Genomic DNA, 25,631 nt, shown 5'->3' on the forward strand with positions numbered 1-25,631 from the left:
GTGTGTGGTCCCAATTCTGGGTTGAAAGGTCTCTTTTCCAAGCTTAAAATGATAAACTTTCAACATTGGACATTCTTTCAATCCAGCATGACTTCTGCATCGCTCAAAACAACTGATAACTCGGAACTGGGAAATCTGACTTCAGTGAGGTCACGACAACTGGGAACTCGGGGAAAAACAAGCTCCGACTGGCTAAATATGTTTTGAATGGTCATCCAACTCCGAATTGTAAGTCGGGAACTTGGGCCTCTTTCTAGAGCTACGACCTGAAGATCACTGACGTCATCATGATTCGACCTTGTTTTTGAAAGCACCATCAATCCAGAGAATGCCAGGCTTTGATGACAAAGTTTGATGACAAGATTTGCCCACGAAGGACCGCCGTGCCACCTTCCTTTTCAAGTGAGCACACCACAACAAGGTGAGTCCAAAAATGTATTGTATGCTGCTGCATAAATGATGTAATATGCCAGGGAGATATGTATACTGTAGCTAAGAAAGTAATACTAAGTGTATGTTGTGTAGTAAGCTGTTAGTAGCCCATGTGCCTCACCCTAATAATTTGGTCTATTTTCCCCTCTTAGTTTCACCTACTGTTCTGACTTGGTGGTACACATGTAGCCTATAACCTGTTTTAGAGAAACGTAATCATCGAATATTGTAAGAGCTTTCATTGTCTGCTTATATACCCCCTTTATTTATCCTACAGTTCTGACTTGGTGTACAGGGAGAATACTGTAAGAATGGCCCATGTTCTGAATTCTGTCACTGTACATTTCAAAAGGGCTGAACAAATAGTTATATTGTCTACGTCCGTCCTAGCTCGCTCATTAACGGCTTAATCAAAATTACGGATTGCCTCTTATCCGCTTGTCGTCCCCTTATGCCATAGTTTGTACATCTCAATTGTCAGTAGAAACAACATTTGTTTAAGCAAGTCAGCCATACATTTACATGCCATATCAGCCATATCAGCTATGTTTTTTTTAAAGGCAGTAAATTAGGCTGAATTAACTGTTTCGCTGCCAGACAAGGCTCCGCGATAGCCAGGTGTAGCAGTGGTAAGGTGTTGGGACTCTGCTGTTGGGACAGCTTTATGTAGGCCCTAACAGTTTGTGGGCACCGTTTGAGTGCATTTAATGTATTGTTTAGTGTTGTGTTGAGGCTTTGCTGGCATGCATCCCCCCCAAAAAATGTTTGTTTGCCCCACCAAGATTTACATGCTAAAATCGCCACTGTCTCTGGCACTACCCATTGGCCGTGTTCGAAAGGATCAAAACCGCAATGTATCATTGGTTAATTGTGTCTGATTGACTGATCTACAAATAATAATGAGTCGTTATTTATGATGCAATGTGATTTGTAGATCATCTGCTGGTGTTAACGACTGGATATTTATAGGGCAACTCCTTCACTTTTCAATCTCATTATCTCCAGCACAATACCAGTGTCAACATTATGTCACCTGTAGTCATTTTGATGCTTTCGAACACGGCCACAGAGTTGTTAGCTACAGCGCAAGCTATTGTTCAATCTACTTTTTCAAATTACTGCCTTATAGGAGCTAGGATTGGAATTTTTAACTGTGCTAATGCAGATACAAAAAAAACAGTAATGGAGAGCACTGCATAATACGGCGATCTAAGCAAATGAGGCATTTGTGGTAAGTACATGGGGGCCGCCATCTTTATGCATGTCCCCTATTATTTGGTGACAGCCAAGAAATATGAAAGATTCAGAAATGTAATTTCTCCTTTTTATTATAGTAAGCTTAGTAAAAAACAATGTACATTTCTACAAAAATAAAGACCACTTGTTCTGTAGCCTATAGAAAAAAATGGCAGCTGAGGAAATGTAGAATAACAAAAAAAATGTAATCTCAAATTAATAAACATTTGCATTATCTGTCTGTGTTTAAGTTGAGGACAAATAGGCTCCACTAGTACCGTATATACACAAACATGCTCTTCATCCCCCCCCAAACACACTTTTTAAAAATGTACTTATTTATAGATCTTCAACAAGATCGAATCCAGCTGATGTGTTGTCATTAAATGCCTTTTGAAAACAACTGACACTCGATGAAGAAAGATATCTTCTCTGAGTCCATTCATTCTGCTTCCTTTATAGAGGGAGGTGAGACTTTGTTGCTGCCCAGAGGGGGATCACATTCCAGGGGGTCCTCCTCTTCCTTGTATCCCCCTTCTGCAGTGTCCCAGGGGCCCGATTTATATCTGCCCTGCTGGCGCCACCCATAGAGCCCTCCCAGCACTAGCACACAAACACACACAGCCAGGAGAAATGATACCGCCACCAGTTCACTATGGTAACTCTTGGCTGTTGAGGGTTCATTGAGGTTGACAATGTCTTCTGGTTTCTCACTGCTGGACTGGGGGTCTGGGGTCATATCGTCTGGCTTCTCAGTACTAGACTTGGTGTTTGGGGTCTTGTCCTCTATGTTCTCAGTCCTGGACTGTATGTCTGGAGTCTTGTTGGTTGTGGTTACGTCTGTGGTGATGACTGGATCCTCCCAAAAGGTGATGAGGTCTAGCTTCTCCTCAGTGTCGCTTGGAGTCTCCATCATGGTGGTCATCTGGTCTTTAGTCTCTGTGGTCCTCTGGATGTTTGTGGTGATCCGGATTTTAACAGCTGGAGTATCAATGGCCCGAGGGGAGACACTCTGTCTCACAGTGTAGATAGCTGCTGTCTCCTCATAACCCCTCTCCACAGAGATGCAGTGGTAGATTCCGAAGGTGTCAGGTGTGGCCAGGAAGACCAGACTCTCATCTCTATAGTGAAAGAATAGGTGGTGGGGCAGAGCGCTTGCTTTGGTGGACTTCCAACTCAGTGTTGCCAGATTGGAGGATGTGGAACACTTCAACCTCACTACTTCATCTAGCCGTGCGTATACCTCCACTGGGGATAGAACGTGAGCACAGACAAATTAGTGAGTTATACATAGAGAGCAATCAATGCTTAAATATGATGGTTTATTACTGGTTTTATTACTTTATAATCCCAATACACTTGTGTCTGATTGTAGTGATCACCTGGCAGAGGTTTGGCTGTGAGGGAACCTTGACACTCCTTCGTCACGTTGCCATGCTCCACATCCTGCCGTCTGACAACAACAACACACACAAATGCAAAGATGAAGTGAGAGAAAGAGAGATGGAAAGGTAGGTGACAGAGAGAGGGATGTCCATTAACATTGGTGCCTTGACAGTGTTCTCTTCAATGCACAAACACATGCATGAGTGCTAGGCTGAGATGTCATCGATTTCACTCTTTTTTTAAAGGATGGAAATGCCACGGGGAACCAGCAGTATGTGGAGGCCAGTGATGAATCTAAAGATCTAAAGTTGCACTCACGCATTGGCTGGAATGGCAGACACACTGGCACAGTGTCCACTGGCAGGGTCCCAGCCACAGAGGGGGTCTCGTGCCAAAACACACTGGGCACAGCTCTTATAGGATGGGCACTGGGACACAGGTACCTGGGTAACCCCTTCAGAGGTCCCCACATAAAGCACACCCTGCGATAGGAGGAACAGGCATCAAAGGGTTTTAGTGGATGAAAGGCCAAACACAGTACACAGTATACAGAGAAATGCCCATTGAAAACATACATTGACAAAAGTTAAGATTTAACAAATGTGTACCTTGGAGGTGGAGAGAAGTATGTTTTTCACCAGTTGTGGTTGTCTGAACACTTGGATCTCCTCTATGATGTGGGTATCCTTGTTCAACAGCACAGCTTTGTGGAGAATCCCAGACTCTGACCAAGAGAAGAGTGAAACACAAAAGTTGCAACCAAAATAAAATGTGCTGTGACAAAATAATCTGCCATAAAATTTGGGATGGGAAGTCGTATCACCACATGAGCAATTGGACAGTAGTTGACAGACCAAGATTGAAGAGCAATGTCCAGATTGAAAATAACTATGACACACCAGTAAGAAGGAAGAGTATGGTGTAGTCCTGTCCATTGGCCGCTTGTGTCCGTAGTGCAGATACCCGACTGTAGCGCTGGTCAGGGGAGATGAGGACTGGTACTCTGCCCATCGGACGCACACTTCCACTGGCTAGGAAACTTTCCTTGACTGCCATTAGAGTGGTGTCTGGGGCATTGTCCAACCCACACTGACAACAAAAGGCCCATAAACTCAGTTATTACAATTGCCACACAGGAAACACAGGGGGTAAAGAGGATTTGGTCATTAGGCTAATTGCACAAGTCCATAAATCTACAACTATATAAATCTATTATAGCCACTCCGCAAAAAATTTGGTAAGCCATGAGAATGGATCCTTAGAAAGGACATTGTTCACAACCCTGCCCATATACCCTAATCTACACTGAGTATACAAAACATTAAGAACATCTGCTCTTTCCATGACAGACTGACGAGGTGAATCCAGGTGAAAGGTATGATCCCTAATTGATGTCACTTGTTAAATCTGTGGAACCTGTGGAACGCTTCGACACCTTGTAGAGTACTTGCCCCGCCCCAACGAATTGAGGCTGTTCTGAGGGCAAAAGCGGGGGGGATGGGGGGGGGGTGCAACTCAATATTAGGAAGGTGTTCTTAAGGTTTGGTATACTCAGTGTATACTTCTACAGTATAGGAATGGCCCATCCACACCTTGCCCAGGTTGCTACTCTTGTCAGTGTGAGAACTCCATTGGTGGTTTTGGAATATCTTGTAATTCCCAGCAAACACATCCTTGATGTCCCCAAGCCGAAAGGCACACACAGCAGACTGCCCTGAAGCCACTGACCTGGGAGTGGAAGGGGAGAGAAGAGAGATAGACAGAGGTTAGGAAGCCAGCAGGAAAGAGAGATGTGAAAGAGGGGGAAGAAAAATATTTAAACAACTCTTTTGTGAGAAAGTTAACCCAAATATTGGCACAATTGTTTGGTCATCTCATTAAACCTCCAGACATCTCATCTCACATATGCAGAGAAACTTTTGCATGCTCTCGCTCACCATTGGGATGTGAAGATACCATAGAAAATAATATCTTGTGTGGGGTAGCCCTCTGATGGAGCGAGGGTGAACACATCCTGCATGATATTGAAAGGCAGCTCTTTGGGAGGCTGACAGAGAAGTTCGGCCTTAGCGAAGGAAGTCCAGCGTTTCTGCAGGATGCGCTCTCCCCCAATGTCATCCTGACACACCCAAGGACAACATATTTGTTTAGTAATAATCATGACATACAGTGCCTTCAGAAAGTATTCAGACCCCTTGACTTTTCCCACATTTTGTTACGTTACAGCCTTATTCTAAAATGGATTAAATAAATACAAATCCTCAGCAATCTACACATAATGCCTCATAATGACAAAGTGAAAACAGGTTTAAAAACAGAAATTCCTTATTTCCATAATTATTCAGACCCTTTGCTATGAGACTCGAAATTGAGCTCAGGTGCATCCTGTTTCCATTGATCATCCTTGAGATGTTTCTACAACTTGATTGGAGTCCACCTGTGGTAAATTCAATTGATTGGGCATGATTTGGAAAGGCACACACTTGTCTATATAAGGTCCCACGGTTGACAGTGCATGTCAGAGCAAAAACCAAGCCATGAGGTCGAAGGAATTGTCTGTAGAGCGCCGAGACAGGATTGTGTCGAGGAACAGATCTTGGGAATGGTTCCAAAAAAGTTCTGCAGCATTGAAGGTCCCAGAACACAGTGGCCTCCATCATTCTTAAATGGAAGAAGTTTGGAACCACCAAAGACTCTTCCTAAAGCTGGCCGCCCGGCCAAACTGAGCAATCGGGGGAGAAGGGCCTTGGTCAGGGAGGCGACCAAGAACCCGATGGTCACTCTGACAGATTTCCAGAGTTCCTCTGTGGAACCTTCCAGAAGGACAACCATCTCTGCAGCACTCCACCAATCAGGCCTTTATGGTAGAGTGGCCAGATGGAAGCCACACCTCAGTAAAAGGCACTTGACAGCCCGTGCCAAAAGGCACCTAAAGACTCTCAGACCATGAGAAACAATATTCTCTGGTCTGATGAAACCAAGATTGAACTCTTTGGCCTGAATGCCAAGCGTCACGTCTGGAGGAAACCTGGCACCATCCCTACAGTGAAGCATGGTGGTGGCAGAATCATGCTGTGGCGATGTTTTTCAGTGGCAGGGACCGGGAGACTAGTAAGGATCAAGGCAAAGATTAATGGAGCAAAGTACAGAGAAATCCTTGATGAAAACCTGTTCCAGAGCTCTCAGGACCTCAGACTAAGGCGAAGGTTCACCTTCCAACAGGACAACAACCCTAAGCACACAGCCAAGCCAACGCAGGAGTGGCTTCGGGACAAGTCTCTGAATGTCCTTGAGTGGACCAGCCAGAGCCCGGACTTAAACCTGATCGAACATCTCTGGAGAGACCTGAAAATAGCTGTGCAGCAACGCTTCCCATCCAACCTGACAGAGCTAGAGAGGATCTGCAGAGAAGAATGGGAGAAACTCTCCAAATACAGGTGTGCCAAGCTTGTAGCGTCATCCCCAAGAAGACTCAAGGCTGTAATCGCTGCCAAAGGTGCTTCAACAAAGTACTGAGTAAAGGGTATGAATACTTATGTAAATGTAATATTTCCATTTTAATATTTCCATTCGCAAAAATGTCCAAAACCAGTTTTTGCTTTGTCATTATGGGGTAGTGTGTGTAGATGGGTGAGAAAAAATAATCATTTAATCCATTTTTTATTCAGGCTATAACACAACAAAATGTGGACTAAGTCAAGGTGAATGAATACTTTCTGAAGGCACTGTAAATACTCTCCTGTCAGAGGAAGCAGTAACATTTCTGGCTTGTGAAAAAGAGAAGTTGCATCTCAAGAGGGTTCTCATATCCTACTCAGTAAATCTGTGCATGAATGTTGATCAGCTATAGTAGAATGGGGAGGGACATTGGCCTACCATTCATCAGGCTTAGGGGGCAAATCCTACTCTATCAATTCAGGTAATTAATTTAATTTCAATTCATTAATTGGAGAAGTTAACACATTATATTCAATGAGGATTTGTTTCCCAATTCATTAACTGGATTTATGTTGATTTCTCCTATATTAAATGGAATCGAAGCCCCATCCTGTTACTTACCTTGCAGACCTGGGCTACCCGCGATACTTTGATCTCATCCAGGAAGCTGTACTCATTTCCCACTTCACTGAAGAAGAAGTACACCTTCCCCTCGCTGGTGTCAGATGCGGAACTGACGAAAGTGGGCTCTGAAATAAAGTAAATTACACAAACATCTAAGACCACATCCTATTCAAGCACAGATAGGAGATACACTACATGGCCAAAAGTATGTGGACACACCATCAAATTAGTGGATTCAGCTATTTCAGCACACAGCAATGCAATCTCTATAGACAAACATTGGCAGTAGTGGCCCATACTGAAGAGCTCAGTGACTTTCAACATGGCACCGTCATAGGATGCCAACATTACAACAAGTCATTTTGTCAAATTTCTGCCCTGCTAGAGCTGCCCCGGTCAGTGCTGTTATTGTGAAGTGGAAACGTTTAGGAGCAACAATGGCTGCGAAGTGATAGGCCACACAAGCTCACAGAACGGGACCGCTGAGTGCTGAAGCGCATATCGCGTAAAAATCGTCTGTCCTCGGTTGCAACACTCACAACGAGTTCCAAACTGCCTCTGGAAGCAACATCAGCACAGCCTGTAGTCCTAAAAATTGGAAATAAGTTACCTCTGGTACATTCGGCCATTCCTATGGGGGAAATTAATTGGGAAAGAATGGGGTTTTGGGATAAACTTAGAAATTAAGGTCTGAGGTTATCACATGCTTAGGAGATCTTATAAGTTTTGTTCTATGAGATAATATCAGTCAGTTAACATTACCTTTATTTTTTATTTATTTTTACATTTTAGTCATTTAGCAGACGCTCTTATCCAGAGCGACTTACAGTTAGTGAGTGCATACATTTTCATACTGAATTATGAAACCTTTATAAATTATTCAAAATTCACAAAAAGTGACGTTAGCTGATGAAGATTATCTTATAGAACAAAACATATAAGATCTCCTAAGCCTGTGTTTACCCACATGAAAAAATACTACAGTTTACTATAGAATACTACAGTCCTTACTATAGAAATCTATAGTAAACTATAATATACTGTAGAATACTATACTACACACTGTAGTATCCCACAATCGTGTAGTGCTTACTATAGAATGTTGTAGTATACTGTAGAATACTATAGTAAATACTACAGTAGTATCCGCAAAAACACGACACTTTTTTAAACTATAGTAAATACTACAGTATTAAATTAGCATATCTCCATTCCCTTCCCCATATCCCATTTTGTGCCACCCATAAGTAAAAACCAACATGCCAATATATTGTGTTCCCTACAGGTTATAGAAAAGAGCAGAAGCTCTGAACTATCTGTTCAGACCCCAGTCCTACCTACTGACAGGCTATGGAAAATGTGCTCTTTTAGTATTTCTCCAGTAGGTTTCCTCAAGGAGAAAGCCTGCACTTCTATGTCAAAGATAAAACAAAAACACTATAGTAAATACTACAATAATGTCTGCAAAAATGCTACAGTAAATACTACAGTATACTACAGTCTGCAAAAACAGTATAGTAAATACAACAGTATACTACATTAAAAACACTACATGAATCACTATAGTATATACTACAGTTTTTTACTACAGTATTTATACTATAGTTAACTGTAAATACTACAGTAAATACTACAATATTCACTGCTGACTTTAGTCCACAAAAACACTACAGTGAATACTACATTTAAGTCTGCAAAAACACTACAGTGAATACTCTAGTATGTACATATACCATAGTATACTATATAATTTTTTCATGTGGGTTATCACAGACCTTATCTTCGGTGTTTATCCAAAAACCCTCCTTCATTACCCCATATGCTTTGGCCAACGAGCAATGGTGGAGTAAGTGCCAACAAAAATATGTCAATACTATTGATCTCTATTTGTTGAAGACCACTCACCATCCAAGTTCACTGAGGTATCCTGGCTAACATCTGGGCGACCATCTTTACTGAGATGGCGGGAGACCATTGGTGTCTTACCCATGAAGTCATTTGTAGTGGCTGTGAAAAGCTCACCATCTACAGAGAAACATGTTAAAAATTGAGGTACAGTGAGGGAAAAAAGTATTTGATCCCCTGCTGATTTTGTACGTTTGCCAACTGACAAAGAAATGATCAGTCTATCATTTTAATGGTAGGTTTATTTGAACAGTGAGAGACAGAATAACAACAACAAAAAATCCAGAAAAACGCATGTCAAAAATGTTATAAAATTGATTTGCATTTTAATGAGGGAAATAAGTATTTGACCCCTCTCAATCAGAAAGATTTCTGGCTCCCAGGTGTCTTTTATACAGGTAACGAGCTGAGATTAGGAGCACACTCTTAAAGGGAGTGCTCCTAATCTCAGTTTGTTACCTGTATAAAAAACACCTGTCCACAGAAGTAATCAATCAATCAGATTCCAAACTCTCCATCATGGCCAAGACCAAAGAGCTCTCCAAGGATGTCAGGGACAAGATTGTAGACCTACACAAGGCTGGAATGGGCTACAAGACCATCGCCGCCAAGCAGCTTGGTGAGAAGGTGACAACAGTTGGTGCGATTATTCGCAAATGGAAGAAACACAAAAGAACTGTCAATCTCCCTTGGCCGGGGGCTCCATGCAAGATCTCACCTCGTGGAGTTGCAATGATCATGAGAATGGTGAGGAATCAGCCCAGAACTACACGGGAGGATCTTGTCAATGATCTCAAGGCAGCTGGGACCATAGTCACCAAGAAAACAATTGGTAACACACTAAGCCGTGAAGGACTGAAATCCTGCAGCGCCCGCAAGGTCCCCCTGCTCAAGAAAGCACATATACAGGCCCGTCTGATGTTTGCCAATGAACATCTGAATGATTCAGAGGAGAACTGGGTGAAAGTGTTGTGGTCAGATGAGACCAAAATCGAGCTCTTTGGCATCAACTCAACTCGCCGTGTTTGGAGGAGGAGGAATGCTGCCTATGACCTCAAGAACACCATCCCCACCGTCAAACATGGAGGTGGAAACATTATGCTTTGGGGGTGTTTTTCTGCTAAGGGGACAGGACAACTTCACTGCATCAAAGGGATGACGGACGGGGCCATGTACCGTCAAATCTTGGGTGAGAACCTCCTTCCCTCAGCCAGGGCATTGAAAATGGGTCGTGGATGGGTATTCCAGCATGACAATGACCCAAAACACACGGCCAAGGCAACAAAGGAGTGGCTCAAGAAGAAGCACATTAAGGTCCTGGGGTGGCCTAGCCAGTCTCCAGACCTTAATCCCATAGAATAGCTGTGGAGGGAGCTGAAGGTTCGAGTTGCCAAACGTCAGCCTCGAAACCCTAATGACTTGGAGAAGATCTGCAAAGAGGAGTGGAACAAAATCCCTCCTGAGATGTGTGCAAACCTGGTGGCCAACTACAAGAAACGTCTGACCTCTGTGATTGCCAACAAGGGATTTGCCACCAAGTATTAAGTCATGTTTTGCAGAGGGGTCAAATACTTATTTCCCTCATTAAAATGCAAATCAATTTATAACATTTTTGACATGCGTTTTTCTGGATTTTGTTGTTGTTATTCTGTCTCTCACTGTTCAAATAAACCTACCATTAAAATTATAGACTGATCATGTCTTTGTCAGTGGGCAAACGTACAAAATCAGCAGGGGATCAAATACATTTTTTTCCCTCACTGTATCTGAGTGACAAGAACAAAATACAGCATTTTTTGGGAAGTGTTGGTGTCTTCTTGGCAATTATCATGTGGCTTCGTCACCAAGGCAGCCCACTAATTCAGCTACAATTGGCTCTCCACAATTGTCCATCTCACCAACAGAGATGGCTGTATTTCTTTGATATGGGTTGAACGGGCAGCGACCTCTTGCTTCATTGTATTTACTGGGGACTTTGGCCATGGTAAGAGTGTCTTTGTCCTGAGCGAATGAGAGAGAAAGGAGAGAGACAAACACATTGAGAGAGGGAGAGAGGGGAGGAATTATAGGACCATAAGTGGAAAAAAGAGAGAAGGGTCATTAAAAGTGTGCTATAGGTTTCATTATCATATGAATACTCAGAGTCTATCCAAATATGACGTGAAGGAGAAGAACAGAAGGCATTAGGAGAGTGTCTTACAATATAGGTATCATGAGGGTTGTATGCAAATGTTCCACAGGCATACAAGTGGGTGGCATTGATGGGTTGCAGCACTCGCACAAAGTTGGGACAGTCCGTCTGAGGAAAATAAGTACATAGGCAGATATCAAAGAGGTGAGAGTGGTTCCCATGGTTTCTTGTGAAGGCAAGTGCGTGCATTTAAGTGCATGAGGACCACAATGAATACCGTGTTTTTCTTGCCCTTACTGGTACACGTGTGTAGGTCCAATGGAGATGGCTTCCATTCCATCTATAGGAGAAACAGACAGAGAGAATATTAATAAGACTGTTGGAACCTTTTATAAACTTCTCTGATGAAATATAGATAGCTCCCTCTTCCGCTCTAATGTGCCTACTTTAGTCTTCATGGTAATGACATCAGGCTGGCTGACATCCAATGAGAGCACAGCATCTCGTGCCCCTACGAACAGAGTGGAGCCGTCGTCGCTTAGCAACAGTGTGGTGGTGTTTCTAATGTCAGGGTTGCTGAAAAAGGGAAGGGGTCTCTCTGGGCTTTCTGAAAGGAAAGGCAAATAAAAATGTTATGATTAGGATGTATGTTTATTGTGTGGACCACCAGTTAATACCGGACCTGTGTGGACATTGATACATTCTTCATAAATTGTGTTTGATACCCTTCCATTCATTCAATAAGCCTTTCCTTCGAATTCCCCGCCCCCCACCACCACCAGCAGCCACCACAGCTAAGAAGTTATAATGGGGTTCCATACTATAGCAGCTAGTGCTCACTTTTAGACTGTGAGAGTTAGCTCATATTCTCATCTCTTTGTACCACAACCATTGTAAAACGGCATACGTACTGTATATATATATATATACAGTACGTATGCCGATGATAGATTCAAAGGCCAAAACTGATGAGTTACTCATCAGACTATGTGGTTTCACTTTTGAACATGTAGCGCTGTGCACAGTTTAATGTTCGATTTTGAGTGGTTTGGCCTTTGAATCTATCGTCTTGAATCTATCATCGCGGGGGTCTGGCTTTCAACTTCCTCTTGAAAGTTGTAATAGTAGAATGCACAAGGTGACATTTCGAAATTGGGTAGCGCATAATCAGTTTTCCTCATCATGTCAGTCGTTACATACCTTAGAGAGCTATTTATAGCTTGTCAGAAATGTCCAGATCAACTTACTAGCCTGTCTTTCACAAAAGCTCCAAACCTACAAACGATATACTTATTATGGACACAGTAAGCTTACATTATTAGTTATCAACTAGCCTATGTCAGCAAAAGTTTTTTTTGCTAGGTTTTTTAGCCCATAGATTTTGTTGTAATGTTTGGGTCATTTAAATATACATTAGACATGGCAAAATCTATAGAATTGCAAGATAAGTAGCATTAAAACTGCTAAATGTTCTCTCCACCAGCAAAAGAGGTGTGAACAGTTTGTGTCATGAACAGTGCTTGTGCCCATATAAATAGACGTGGCGCAGGTGCGTGCAGGGATGTCCCCCAATGCTGGAAGGGGGGCCTGAGTGAAAGAGTTTTGGAACCCCTGGCCTAGGTTATGTGCCTCGGTGTCTATTGTGCCATCGTGTTTCATGCCACTGTTGTTTCTTTAGGTTTAGCGGAAGAGGCACAAACGGAAACTCAAGTGACGTGTATACAGCCACAAACTGAATGATTTGCAGAGCCAGATAGCAATTTACGCAAAAAAATGTAGCTAATAAGCATGTTTTCTATGCCAAGTTGCAACATGTCTCAGCGGTTCAACATGAGAAAGTGTTTTGGTCATATTATATCCCGACAAATTATATATTTACATGAAATAAACGTGAAATAATATTATCTGACTTGCCTGAATGCTAGAGTTACATATTTGCTAGATTCACACACACACACACATGCAAATACATGAAAACCCAAATCCTAGTAAATGGACATGAAAAAACAATAATTCACCAAATGTTCTACTAACCGAGGGGGAAGGAGATACGTGGAGGTTCCAACCCCAGAGAAGGGGTCAGGAGAAGCCCCAGTAGAGCAGAGAGACGGCAGGCCAAGCTCCCATGTGCCATGATGGGGGTGCTCCTCTCAACAGGACCGGCTGGAATACCTGGATGGAGATTGAGGCGGAGGATGTGGAAGGATCTGTTCTTGAAGAGGAATTCCTCACGAGCACAGTGTGCGTATGAGTCTGGCTGTGCCAAGAGCTTTGTTCCACACTTGTGACAAAGGTGTTGCAATGCTGAGACCTGCATCGTCTGACTTCCTCTCGTCATCACCATTACTTGGGTCGTTCCACAAAAAGAGTGCCTTTTGCGGCCCTTTGATATTTTAAAGTAGAAATTGTGCACCAATATTGAATTTTAAAAGCATATTATATTAAATAAAGTGCCATGCCCTGTTAATATAGACCACATGGAGAATTCAATAAATCAGATTTTTTATATGAATAAAGACTTGATAAAGTGCAACCTCTGACTTCTAGGAATATTTTAACCCACTTAACCCCAACATTTCTCCAAGTTTTCACCATCATTGTCAAGCCCTAGTTATTTTGTTGCTTTGACAAAGTCATTTCTGAATATTATTATTAATATCAGGTGATTAGTGATTCATTTTCGCACGAACATGTACATGTCGGTTGTTTTGCTCACCTCATCTGAAGGTCCCCGGTACCAGTTGAAAAAAATGAATGGAAGTACAGTATATGTAGACAGTTTTGTGCCAAAAATAAAGGGTTAAATGCATGTAAAAATATTTTAAAAAAAAGTTTACTAATCTTATACCTCTCAGATATAGGACAGACACTTCAGAACAAACTTTGTTTGGATTGTTTTGGGGGACTATCTGTTGTTCCATGTAGTGAATCTGTTTATTATTTTTAGGGATACTTCAAGGGGTCTTAAAATTCAAAATCAAATATATAAATTATCCTTGGTATGACATTCTTAAAACAATTCCATATGTTAGCTTAGTAGAACCCACCCTTCCCTGGCTTAGACAGGGTTTAGTCTGCAGAGGGTTTTAATAGTAAACTCATAGTATAAAAAGCAGGTGAGTTGGTTCTACTCTTTTTGGCCATTTTGTGATGGGGGGAAAAAATCTAGTGTCAGGTAGCCTAGCAGTTAAGAGCCTTGGGACAGTAACCAAAAGGCTGCTGGTTTGAATCTCTGAGACAACTAGGTGAAAAATCTGTAATTGTCCCCTTGAGCAAGGCACTTAACCCTAATTGCTCCTGTAAGTCGCTCTGGTAAATGACATAAATGAAAACTGAGTGGGTCGAGCGTAACATGTCAACCCTGTTACCCATAGACAGGCTAGAAATGTTTTACTAAATATTTTGTGAAGCTTGCATTCAATTGCCACTCCGTGTTGCACACAACAAGCTTCCATTCCCCCTGTCAAGGGGATTTATGGTGGATGTAAGATGAAATTGTCAACCCTGTTATGGTCAACCCTGTCACCTCTGTGGGAGGAAGTGCATTGGGCAGAGGTTGGCAGACCTACATTTTTCAAAATAAAAGATGAACGTCAAAATATTCCTGCATTAACACTAGAAGCACAGAGGCAGTCATTTTGACTGCATATTAATAAAAAATTTAAATATCTCTGCCATTTTTTTAAGTCATGACCCCCTCCGTCCTTGACTATTCCTAAATAAGTCTATTTAACACACACATATATAGTTAGAATTTCGATATCATGAACAGAATGTGTTATAAGCAGTTTTAAGAGGACATTTTTAAAAAATCCCTGGAGTGGCAAAAAGTTACTTTTTCAAATCCTCCTACAGTCACATGCAGGTAAGATGTTTTGATTTCTACATAGTATCAGAAAAAAATAATATTCTGAAGTTTCCAAAACACTTACCTTGGCCAAAAATAAATGTTGTCCCATGCACTCCACACGCGACAGCAGATATGGTACAGTAACCAACTAATTAAAAGGATGAAGAATAGGTAAGCATTTCAATAAATTTTACAAAATAAACCAACTCATCTTCCATTTATTGGAGATATGGGAAAATAGGCTTTTTTTTTTGTCTAAGACAACTTCACAATTCATAGCAAATGTTCAGAGGAAGTCTGACTTCTCAGAATCAAGTCCTCTATTTATGTTCTGTTTCCTTCGGTGTTAAATGTGAGAGCGACATGACATCATTTCTCACATCTGCATCCCCTGAAATCAGTCACTCCGAATCCAGGTTGCATGCATATACAGTACGCACACTCACACCATGTACAGTGGGGAAAAAAATGATTTAGTCAGCCACCAATTGTGCAAGTTCTCCCACTTAAAAAGATGAGAGGCCTGTAATTTTCATCATAGGTACACGTCAACTATGACAGACAAAATGAGAAAAGAAAATCCAGAAAATCACATTGTAGGATTTTTAATGAATTTATTTGCAAATTATGGTGGAAAATAAGTATTTGGTCAATAACAAAAGTTTCTCAATACTTTGTTATATGACACAGGTCAAACGTTTTCTGTAAGTCTTCACAAGGTTTTCACACACTGTTGCTGGTATTTTGGCCCATTCCTCCATGCAGATCTCCTCTAGAGCAGTGATGTTTTGGGGCTGTCGCTGGGCAACACAGACTTTCAACTCCCTCCAAAGATTTTCTATGGGGTTGAGATCTGGAGACTGGCTAGGCCACTCCAGGACCTTGAAATGCTTCTTACGAAGCCACTCCTTCGGTGCCCGGGCGGTGTGTTTGGGATTATTGTCATGCTGAAAGACCCAGCCACGTTTAATCTTCAATGCCCTTGCTGATGGAAGGAGGTTTTCACTCAAAATCTCACGATACATGGCCCCATTCATTCTTTCCTTTACACGGATCAGTCGTCCTGGTCCCTTTGCAGAAAAACAGCCCCAAAGCATGATGTTTCCACCCCCATGCTTCACAGTAGGTATGGTGTTCTTTGGATGCAACTCAGCATTCTTTGTCCTCCAAACACGACGAGTTGAGTTTTTACCAAAAAGTTCTATTTTGGTTTCATCTGACCATATGACATTCTCCCAATCCTCTTCTGGATCATCCAAATGCACTCTAGCAAACTTCAGACGGGCCTGGACATGTACTGGCTTAAGCAGGGGGACACGTCTGGCACTGCAGGATTTGAGTCCCTGGCGGCGTAGTGTGTTACTGATGGTAGGCTTTGATACTTTGGTCCCAGCTCTCTGCAGGTCATTCACTAGGTCCCCCAGTGTGGTTCTGGGATTTTTGCTCACCGTTCTTGTGATCATTTTGACCCCACGGGGTGAGATTTTGCGTGGAGCCCCAGATCGAGGGAGATTATCAGTGGTCTTGTATGTCTTCCATTTCCTAATAATTGCTCCCACAGTTGATTTCTTCAAACCAAGCTGCTTACCTATTGCAGATTCAGTCTTCCCAGCCTGGTGCAGGTCTACAATTTTGTTTCTGGTGTCCTTTGACAGCTCTTTGGTCTTGGCCATAGTGGAGTTTGGAGTGTGACTGTTTGAGGTTGTGGACAGGTGTCTTTTACACTGATAACAAGTTCAAACAGGTGCCATTAATACAGGTAACGAGTGGAGGACAGAGGAGCCTCTTAAAGAAGAAGTTACAGGTCTGTGAGAGCCAGAAATCTTGCTTGTTTGTAGGTGACCAAATACTTATTTTCCACCATAATCAGCAAATAAATTCATTAAAAATCCTACAATGTAATTTTCTGGAGAAAAAAATGCTCAATTTGTCTGTCATAGTTGACGTGTACCTATGATGAAAATTACAGGCCTCTCTCATCTTTAAGTGGGAGAACTTGCACAATTGGTGGCTGACTAAATACTTTTTTTCCCCACTGTATGAGAAGAATGTATGAGATCAAATTGGCACGCAAGCTATTATCATCATCAGCCAGTGAACCCCTTCCTCCTTCCCAAGCACTCAGTGTTGTTTCAACTTAGTTGCACACCCAGTGCTGTGATAGCACTGTGTGAAAGGGTAAGTCAGCCCAAAAGGTTAATACAAATGTGGAAAATTAAGCAGCCAACAAAACCAGTCACTTTTCCCGCAGTCTGTTTTATTTCCCTCAGCAGCATTGTACGTTTCAATTGAGACAGTAGGAAAAGTTCAGACAGACAGAGGTCAACATAGAACAGTCTCCTGAAAAGACACTCCATCATTGCATTGAGCAAAATTCGTAACAATTCATTTTACATCTGAGTGTTCTCATACTGATAATCAGACGTATTAGAAATGTAAGACATATGAATAGAACCAAAGGGAGAGTGTGTTTGAGAGTGAGTGTGTTCAGAACATTGGAACAGATCACCGTCAGTAGAAGGTCAAAAAAGGACGTTTAAAAATTCTAAAGCAAATGGACCGATGGAAGGCATAATGTGCATGCCTGTGCCATTTAGAGGTTTTCATAATCTAAGTTGACAACTTTAGTAATTCATCAAAATAATTAACAGTCAAATGATCTGAAATGCTTGTAATGTATATTGCATACCAGTACTAATTTATCCAAATGACCAAGAATTATTGGCAGATTTCAAATCAGGATGAAGAGCATCAGTTACCAATTTCAATTATCATACCTGCTAGCCAAGTTCTCTTTGAATAAATAGGCCACCATTGATACTCAAAATCATCTATTTGCTGTATGTTGCCGTGGAGTGCTTTCAAATTCAACCACTTGGTCTTCATAAGAGTTGAAAGAGAGTGCTATCAACTTAAAACTCATAAGGCTTGGAATTAATCACATTAAACAACCTTAAATAGAAGACAAACAAGGACGTTTTGACTTGGAAAACAATCCTTCACTAGAAATGAAATACACTTTCATGACATCCAGGCAAAATAAATACTGTTGCCTGTTGACATACAGCCCCTGTACTGGCGGCCCACCACTTCAGGAGGAGTCATACTGATATTGTGGTTTACCATCACAACACTTTATATTAAGTTGCCCTTATACCATGTAGTTACTCAAACTACTTTGGTAACTAGCTCTACTGCAGACAAGGAACACACAACAATGCTTGAATTGCACTAAAAGGATAAGTGACAAATTATGTTTTACATTAATTTCCAATCTAGTTACATGAAATAAGACTGAGAAAATAATATTTGGTGTAACTACATGGCATTGCTGTGACTTAATGTAAAGTGTGAGCCTAGCGTTTTCTTCTTACATTCTGTCGGCGTGTTTCCCCAGTTTAAGAAGTGAATCCCATGGCTTGGTTTTAATTCACCTGAAAATGTGAAGACTCATTTAAAAGAGCTCCTCATTCTAAGAGTGCAATGAACTCATTTGGGCCAACACTGGTCCTTCACAACTGATCACCAAAGGTACAAAAAAGGCAACCGATCTTCTGTCACAGCGTAGGTCAGTCTTCGAGAAGTGACCTCGTGTTTCACAAGGTTCAATCTACTTCCCCCCTCACTTCTCCTGAGATCCATCTATTTGGCTTTTAAATAGTCCTTATTGTAGAATTAAAACTAGTAGGCAAGTTCCAATTCTATGGTATTTACAGTTCTGCAGCTACAGTTAGTTGTACTGCTCTGCAACTGAAAACAACTAAAGTTCTGTGTCACTATTCTCATTTAATCTCAAGGTTTAGTCAGAGAGGGTTGCATGAAAGGTCCTCCCCCTCAATGACACCATTGTGATGGAGATCAAAAGAATCATTGCGGTGAATGAAAGTGTTGATATGCTTCTTTATTCCAGAAAGAGAGCAAGAGGTGGTCAGGACTTGTTTCCTGAGGCCTGCATTAGCCAAGCCACTTAAAATAAAATACTGCAAAATGGTGCAAAAGTGGTGGCCACAGTCAGATTGGGAGGATGACTTGGGCTTCAACCTATAAGTAGAAGAGTAATAAGCTGTTCTGAAGCATCACAGGGCACATTTAAATGTGCAAGTGCCATAAAACCAATACTGGGCCTTTAATCTCTATTGAGCTTATCCTCTGTGTAGACATCCATTTTTGTAATTGTCAGTTAATGTCAAAAGCCACACAGTTTTCATGTAGTGTTACTTCTTTGATGGATACTTAACTACATCCATCCAGTTTCTTAATGGCCAACGGATCTACCCGACTGAACATTCCAGACCTTCTCCGCTTTGCTCGGAGCCCCAGTCTGTCTCAACACGGCAGGCAACCAACCAAGGCACCTGTCAGTCTCTCAGGAGGAAGACAATAGGAAATACTTTGGGGGGCAGGGAGAGTGAAATGCAGCATTCGTTTGGAGACATCTGGGTTCTGAGCCGTCCTATAAGGGTCTCCATAATAAAACACTTGGCTGAATCAGTGCAATTCGTGCTGTCAGGTCCGGTTTAAGAGAATCTCAGAATCCTATTGGTTTTGTGGATCTTTGTCGGTTAAACCGGAAGTGTCGAGTTGGGTTTTCTGGGTTGTGACGTCCTTACGGGAGGTAAAGGGGCACGTCTATGTGAGATAGAGAGGGATATAGAAAGATGGAAAAGAAGGTCACCTCCAGCTTTTTCTACAATACTACACAACGCCAATTGTATATGTCTATCTGCTCATTCATCTGACATCTATACATTCATCAATTTAGCTGAACAATACAGTCACCGAAGTACCTGGAAGGGACGGCTGCAACAGAAGGGCCAACAGGTGGAACTGAAGTTATACTCGCTCCATGTTGCAGGGGGGAACAAGATGCAGCGTACCCAGGGTGGGTGGGATGTGACGGGGGTTCCGAAGGCAAGGGCTTCCTGGGGGCTGGTGTTTTTTTGGGTGGTCCAGTGGCCTGAAGAAAATACAACAGAAACATATAATAGAATCCAGGTGTGACACAGGATGAATTTAGTTGATTATAGCCGTCTCATCACATAGAGTTTAGGTAACAGAGACAAGACAATTGAAGATTGAGGGCTCTAGACCAGGGATGGGCAACTCCAGTCCTTGGGGGCATGATTGGTGTCACTTTTGCCCCAGCCCCAGCTAACACACATCACTGCAATAATCAAGTAATGATCTTCAGTTTAAAATGCAATAAGTTTAAAATCAGCTGTGTTTGCTAGAGATGGGAAAAAAATGTGACCACTCCGATCCCGAGGACTGGAGTTGCCCATCCCTGCTCTAGACCAAATGTAGATTTAATTGATTCACTTTTGGTTTAGTTAACTGTTCCGCCAATAGTACTATAAATAATGTATGCGACTCTCTGACATTGACGTGTTGAATGTTGCCTGCTTGTACATGGACGATGCAAAGTACACTCACGGCCAATTTATTAGGAACACCCATCTAGTACCGGGTCGGACCCCCCTTTGCCACCAGAACAGCCTGAATCCTTTGGGGCATTCCACAAGGTGTCAGAAACGTTCCACAGAGACGTTGGTCCATGTTGACGCGATGGCATCATGCAGTTGCTGCAGATTGGACGACGGTATATTCATGTTGCGAACAGCCCGTTCATTCTTGACCCAAAGATGCTCTATTGGGTTGAGGTCTGGGGACTGTGCAGGCCACTCCAGGCAATGTTTTTCTACTCCTCAATTGTCCAGTGTTGGTGATCGCCTGCCCACTGGAGACGCTTCTTCTTGTTTTTAGCTGATAGGAGTGGAACCTGGTGTGGTCGTCTGCTGCAATAGCCCATCTGCAGCAGACGAGATGCCATTCTACACACCATTGTTGTACTGCTCTTTTTTTTGTCTGTTTGTGGCCCGCCCGTTAGCTTGCACAATTCTTGCCACTCTCCTTTGACCTCTCTCATCAACAAGCTGTTTTCGCCCACAGGACTGCTGCTGACTGGATGTTTTTTGTTGGTCGCACCATGCTCGGTAAACCCTTGACACTGTTGTATGTGAAAAGCCCTTGAAGGCATCCATTTATGAGATACAGGATCCGTGCGCCTGGCACCGACGATCATACCGCGCTCAAAGTTGCTTAGGTCACTCGTTTTGTCCATTCTAACGTTCAATCGAACAGTAACTGGATGCCTGCTTTATATAGCAAGCCACGGCCACATGACTCACTGTCTGTAGGAGCGATCCATTTTCGTGAACGGAGTGGTGTACCTAATAAACTGGCCGGTGAGTGTATTTACACGGCACCAATATATTAAGCATGGTTTATTATGCAAATGCAGTATCACACTTTAATACAATGCAATTTCTACTTTAAAATGCTAAATTTCACCAAAATATATTTTTTTCAAATAGTTACCAACATTGCCATTAGCTATTGCCATAGATTAGCTGTGCATAATTTTTTAACCAACTTTTTTAGAGACACTTCCACTGGAGTGAATATTAAATACACTTCCACTGGAGTGAATATTAAGTACTTTTTATCAGAAGTCTGCATTTGCATAGAACTGTAAATTCAGCAATACAATACTGCACTAAAGCTTGATTAGTCTGATTAGATTTATTTTCTCAAATCATTCAATCCATCGAATCAACCAACCAACTATATAGACCCATCAATTAACCACACAATCCCACCAATCAACCATTCAATCCCGCCACAATCAATTAACCAACCAACCAACCACTCATCACATTAATCAACCAATCAGACCCACAGCCAATGCCCACATGCTACTCTGGTACCTGGCTGCCTGTTAGCACAGGGTCAGGGGGTAGAGGCTTGGTGGGAGGAGCCGGCCGACTCAACGATGGCTAGAATAACGGACGGAAAACAGAACAGGAGGAATAGATGGAGAGAATGAGAGAGTGAGGGGTGGAAAAGACCAACCAATGGAAAGGGACTATTCAGGTATTCCAATAGAGTACTGAATTAGACTCCACAGAGAAGTGTCACAATACTCCAAAAATTTTACATTTTTATGATGAAAACAACAAAACGTCAGATGAATTCTCATGCAATGAGACATCAAAGACACAAATAATAATTTCTATTAGCAAACCACAGAGACGAGACAGCTACCTCTATTCATTCGCCATCATGCTCAGTTCCACGCAGGAAACAAATGCACTCTAAAGTAAAGGAATAGTATCCATTACGCTACTATTGACAAGACAGATTCCAATCATGGAAGTAGATGAGAGGGAAAGATGATCGACACCAGTGCTCCTCAAAGCCATTCAGATGAGATCAATTTACCCACACTTAACAAACCTTAAAAATCAGAAACTTGACCAATGACCATAAGATACTTTTTGAGGAACAGTGGTAGGGAATATATACAGAGTGTACAAAACATTAGGAACACTTGCTCTTTCCATGACAGACTGACCATATGAATCAAGGTGAAAACTATGATCCCTTATTGACGTCACCTGTTAAATCCACTTCAAATCAGTGTAGATGAAGCGGAGGAGCCAGGTTAAAGGATGATTTTTAAGCCTTGAGCAATTGAAACATGAATTGTGTGTGTGCCATTCAGAGGGTGAATGGGCAAGACAAAACATTTGAACAGGGTATAATAGTAGGTGCCAGGAGCAGCGGGTCGAGTGTGTCAACAACTGCAACGCTGCTGGGTTTTTTACGCTCAACCGTTTCCAGAGTGTATCAAGAATGGTCCAACACCCAAAGGACATCCAGCCAACTTGACACAACTATAGGAAGCATTGGAGTCAACATGGGTCAGCATCCCTGTGGAACGCTTTCGACACCTTGTAGAGTCCATGCCCTGACGATTCAAGGCTGTTCCGAGGGCAAAAGGGGGTGCAACCCAATATTAGGAAGTTGTTCCTAATGTTTTGTACACTCAGTGTACATTGATTCTAGAGCTTCAGCTAATTAACTATGTAGTTCTAGATTTTAATGTTATGTAATAATAATCATCACAGATGATTCAAGTAAAGTATTACAATTTATGAAAGTGATTGGAAATAAAGAGAAACAACTCTGGTGTGTGGAGCTGTGGACTTTGTCAACTAGTTAAATCATTGTGTCTCAGCACATAGACTACTCTTCCAGATCTAAGCTGGGGATAGAGTTTGCTCATGTGGAGGGTTATTTCGCTAACTGACAGATTTACACGTCTAAACAGGAGAGTTAATCTTGTCCAAATTAAACCCTTGTTAAGCATTAGACACTGTGGCTACTGTTGGCGTTAAAAGGAGGAACATGCTCCCCCCATGCCAGGAAGTAATGTTTTTTTTTTTTTTTTAAGTAATCTAAGTAATGCTGTGGTTGGTTTTCAACATACATTTTTAAGTCACCCTGTACATGCAGGTTTCCGTTCAGACTGACATGTCATATCCTCATAGAATCATTTAGAAAAATGTTTTATTTTACTTTTTCTCCCCAATTTTGTGATATCCAATTGGTAGTTACAGTCTTGTCCCATCGCTGCAACTCCCGAACGGACTCGGGAGAGGCGAAGGTCGAGAACCATGCATCCTCCGAAACACTACCCTGCCAAGCCGCACTGCTTCTTGACACACTGCTCGCTTAACCCGGAAGCCGGCCACACCAATGTGTCAGAGGAAATACCGTACAACTGGCGACCGAAGTCACAAGGAGTCGCTAGAGCGCGATGGGACAAGGACATCCCGGCCGGCCAAACCCTCCCCTAACGACGCTGGGCCAATTGTGCGCCGCTTAATGGGTCTCCCAGGCGCAGCCGGCTGCAACACAGCCTGAGATCGAACCCGGGTCTGTAGTGACGCCTCAAGCACTGCGATGCAGTTCCTTACACCGCTGCGCCAGTTGGGAGGCCACCTGATAGAATCATTTTAAAGAAACAGTGTGATGGAATGGCCCTCTAAAACATAGATACAAAAAGGGTGATTGCTTGAGAATCAATTTAGGAACCACAGCTCTGAACTACTACAACATCTAGACGAAGACCTCGTCATTAATGGCAGCCTCTGACTGTACCTGGTTGTTAGGGGGGCTGGGGTCGAGGGGCAGGGGCTTGGTGGGGGCTGGCCGTTTCTTGGCCAACTGAAGTAGCACAAAAAAATTTAAAAAACATCTGTGATACATTTAGGACCATTTAACCAAGATCCTCAATGACGGTCTGATGTTCAATATTTAGGTTGGAATCACTCATAATAAAACGTAATACACATCTAATAATGATAAATGGAACAAACACGACTTCACTATTATACTGCAACTACACATACATAAAGACACAGAATGTTAGTTCTAGAAAACATAAGGATGCTTATAGATAAATAATAATTAGTAAGTTAGAGATTTCATCTCATTGCATTGAACACACAAGCATTTTTTAAGCTACCCATCACCTCACAGGCCTAGACCAGGTTACCTGGGCTTGTTTTAAGACAGGGTCAGGGGGGAGTGGCTTAGTAGGCGGAGCAGGTCTGTCCTGAACCTGATAGGAGAAAACAGGAGGCAAAGGGTTTTGACAGCCAATGGAAACATGCATTGGAGGGTAAGTTAGTTATTAGAATTAAGCAGAACATATGCAACTCTCAGATTGAGAAAATATGAATTGGTTACTTGAGAACATACACTGAACAAAAATATAAACGCAACACATAAAGTGTGGGTCCCATGTTCCATGAGCCGAAATAAAAGATCCCAGAAATTTTCCATCCGCACAAAAAGATTATTTCTCTAAAATGTTGTGCACACATTTGTTTACATCCCTGTTAATGAGCATTTCTCCTTTGCCAAGATAAACCATCCAGCTGACAAGTGTGGCATATCAAGAAGCTGATTAAACAGCATTATCATTAAACAGGTGCACCTTGTGCTGGGGACAATAAAAGGCCACTACAATGTGCAGTTTTGTCACACAACACAATGCCACAGATCTCTCATGTTGAGGGAGCATACAATTGACATGCTGACTGCAGGAATGTCCACCAGAGCTGTTGCAAGAGAATGTAATGTTAATTTCTCACAACCGCAGACCACGTGTAACCACACCAGCCCAGGGCCTCCACATCCGGCTTCTTCACCTGCGGGATTGTCTGAGAGCAGCCACCCAGACAGCTGATGAAAATGTGGGTTTGCACAACTGAATAATTTCTGCACAAACTATCAGGGAAGCTCACTGCAGTTTGGCATCGTAACAGACTTCAGTAGGCAAATGCTCACCTTTGATGGCCAACGGCACACTGGAGAAGTGTGCTCTTCACAGATTAATTCCGGTTTGAACTGTACCGGGCAGATGGCAGACAGCATGTATGGTGTCGTATGGGCGAGTGGTTTGCTGAAGTCAATGTTGTGAACAGAGTGCCCCACGGTGGTGGTGGGGTTATGGTATGGGCAGGCATAAGCTACGGATAACGAACACAATTGCATTTTATTGATGGCTATTTGAATGCACAGAGATACCGTGACGAGAACCTGAGGCCCATTCTCATGCCATTCATCCGCCGCCATCACCTCATGTTTCAGCATGATAATGCAAAGCCCCATGTCGCAAGGATCTGTACACAATTCCTGGAAGCTAACAATGTCCCAGTTCTTCCATGGCCTGCATACTCACCAGACATGTCACCCATTGAGCATGTTTGGGAAGCT

The 25,631-nt window shown here is 42.3% G+C and overlaps 2 protein-coding genes across 2 annotated transcripts in view; both read right to left on the reverse strand.

Moving 5' to 3' along the window:
- Positions 1–1,743: 1,743 nt before the first annotated feature.
- LOC311140470 (semaphorin-4A-like) lies at positions 1,744–13,329 on the reverse strand. The gene is made up of 14 exons (XM_084175542.1): positions 13,187–13,329; positions 11,599–11,759; positions 11,430–11,492; positions 11,222–11,320; positions 10,920–11,022; positions 9,022–9,141; positions 7,114–7,241; positions 4,992–5,173; positions 4,647–4,782; positions 3,954–4,143; positions 3,663–3,778; positions 3,373–3,536; positions 3,051–3,121; positions 1,744–2,916 (listed from the first exon to the last, which is right to left on the reverse strand). The coding sequence occupies exons 1-14, from the start codon at positions 13,284–13,286 to the stop codon at positions 2,111–2,113; spliced, it is 2,439 nt and encodes an 812-aa protein (XP_084031668.1). The 5' UTR covers positions 13,287–13,329; the 3' UTR covers positions 1,744–2,110.
- A 3,923-nt stretch (positions 13,330–17,252) lies between these two features.
- Positions 17,253–25,631, reverse strand: part of LOC311139649 (disintegrin and metalloproteinase domain-containing protein 15-like) — a gene marked incomplete at its 5' end in the record, with an annotated part of 33,803 nt that continues 25,424 nt past the window's right edge. The window contains 4 exons of the mRNA XM_084174560.1: positions 17,253–19,631; positions 19,790–19,959; positions 21,770–21,838; positions 24,406–24,471. Coding sequence (XP_084030686.1) covers positions 19,565–19,631; positions 19,790–19,959; positions 21,770–21,838; positions 24,406–24,471 — 372 coding nt within the window. The 3' untranslated portion in view covers positions 17,253–19,564. The remainder of the gene's footprint in view (positions 19,632–19,789; positions 19,960–21,769; positions 21,839–24,405; positions 24,472–25,631) is intronic.

Source organism: Coregonus lavaretus (assembly GCF_964263955.1).
Source record: "Coregonus lavaretus genome assembly, chromosome: 13".
In the NCBI taxonomy this organism is placed as follows: Eukaryota; Metazoa; Chordata; class Actinopteri; order Salmoniformes; family Salmonidae; genus Coregonus; species Coregonus lavaretus.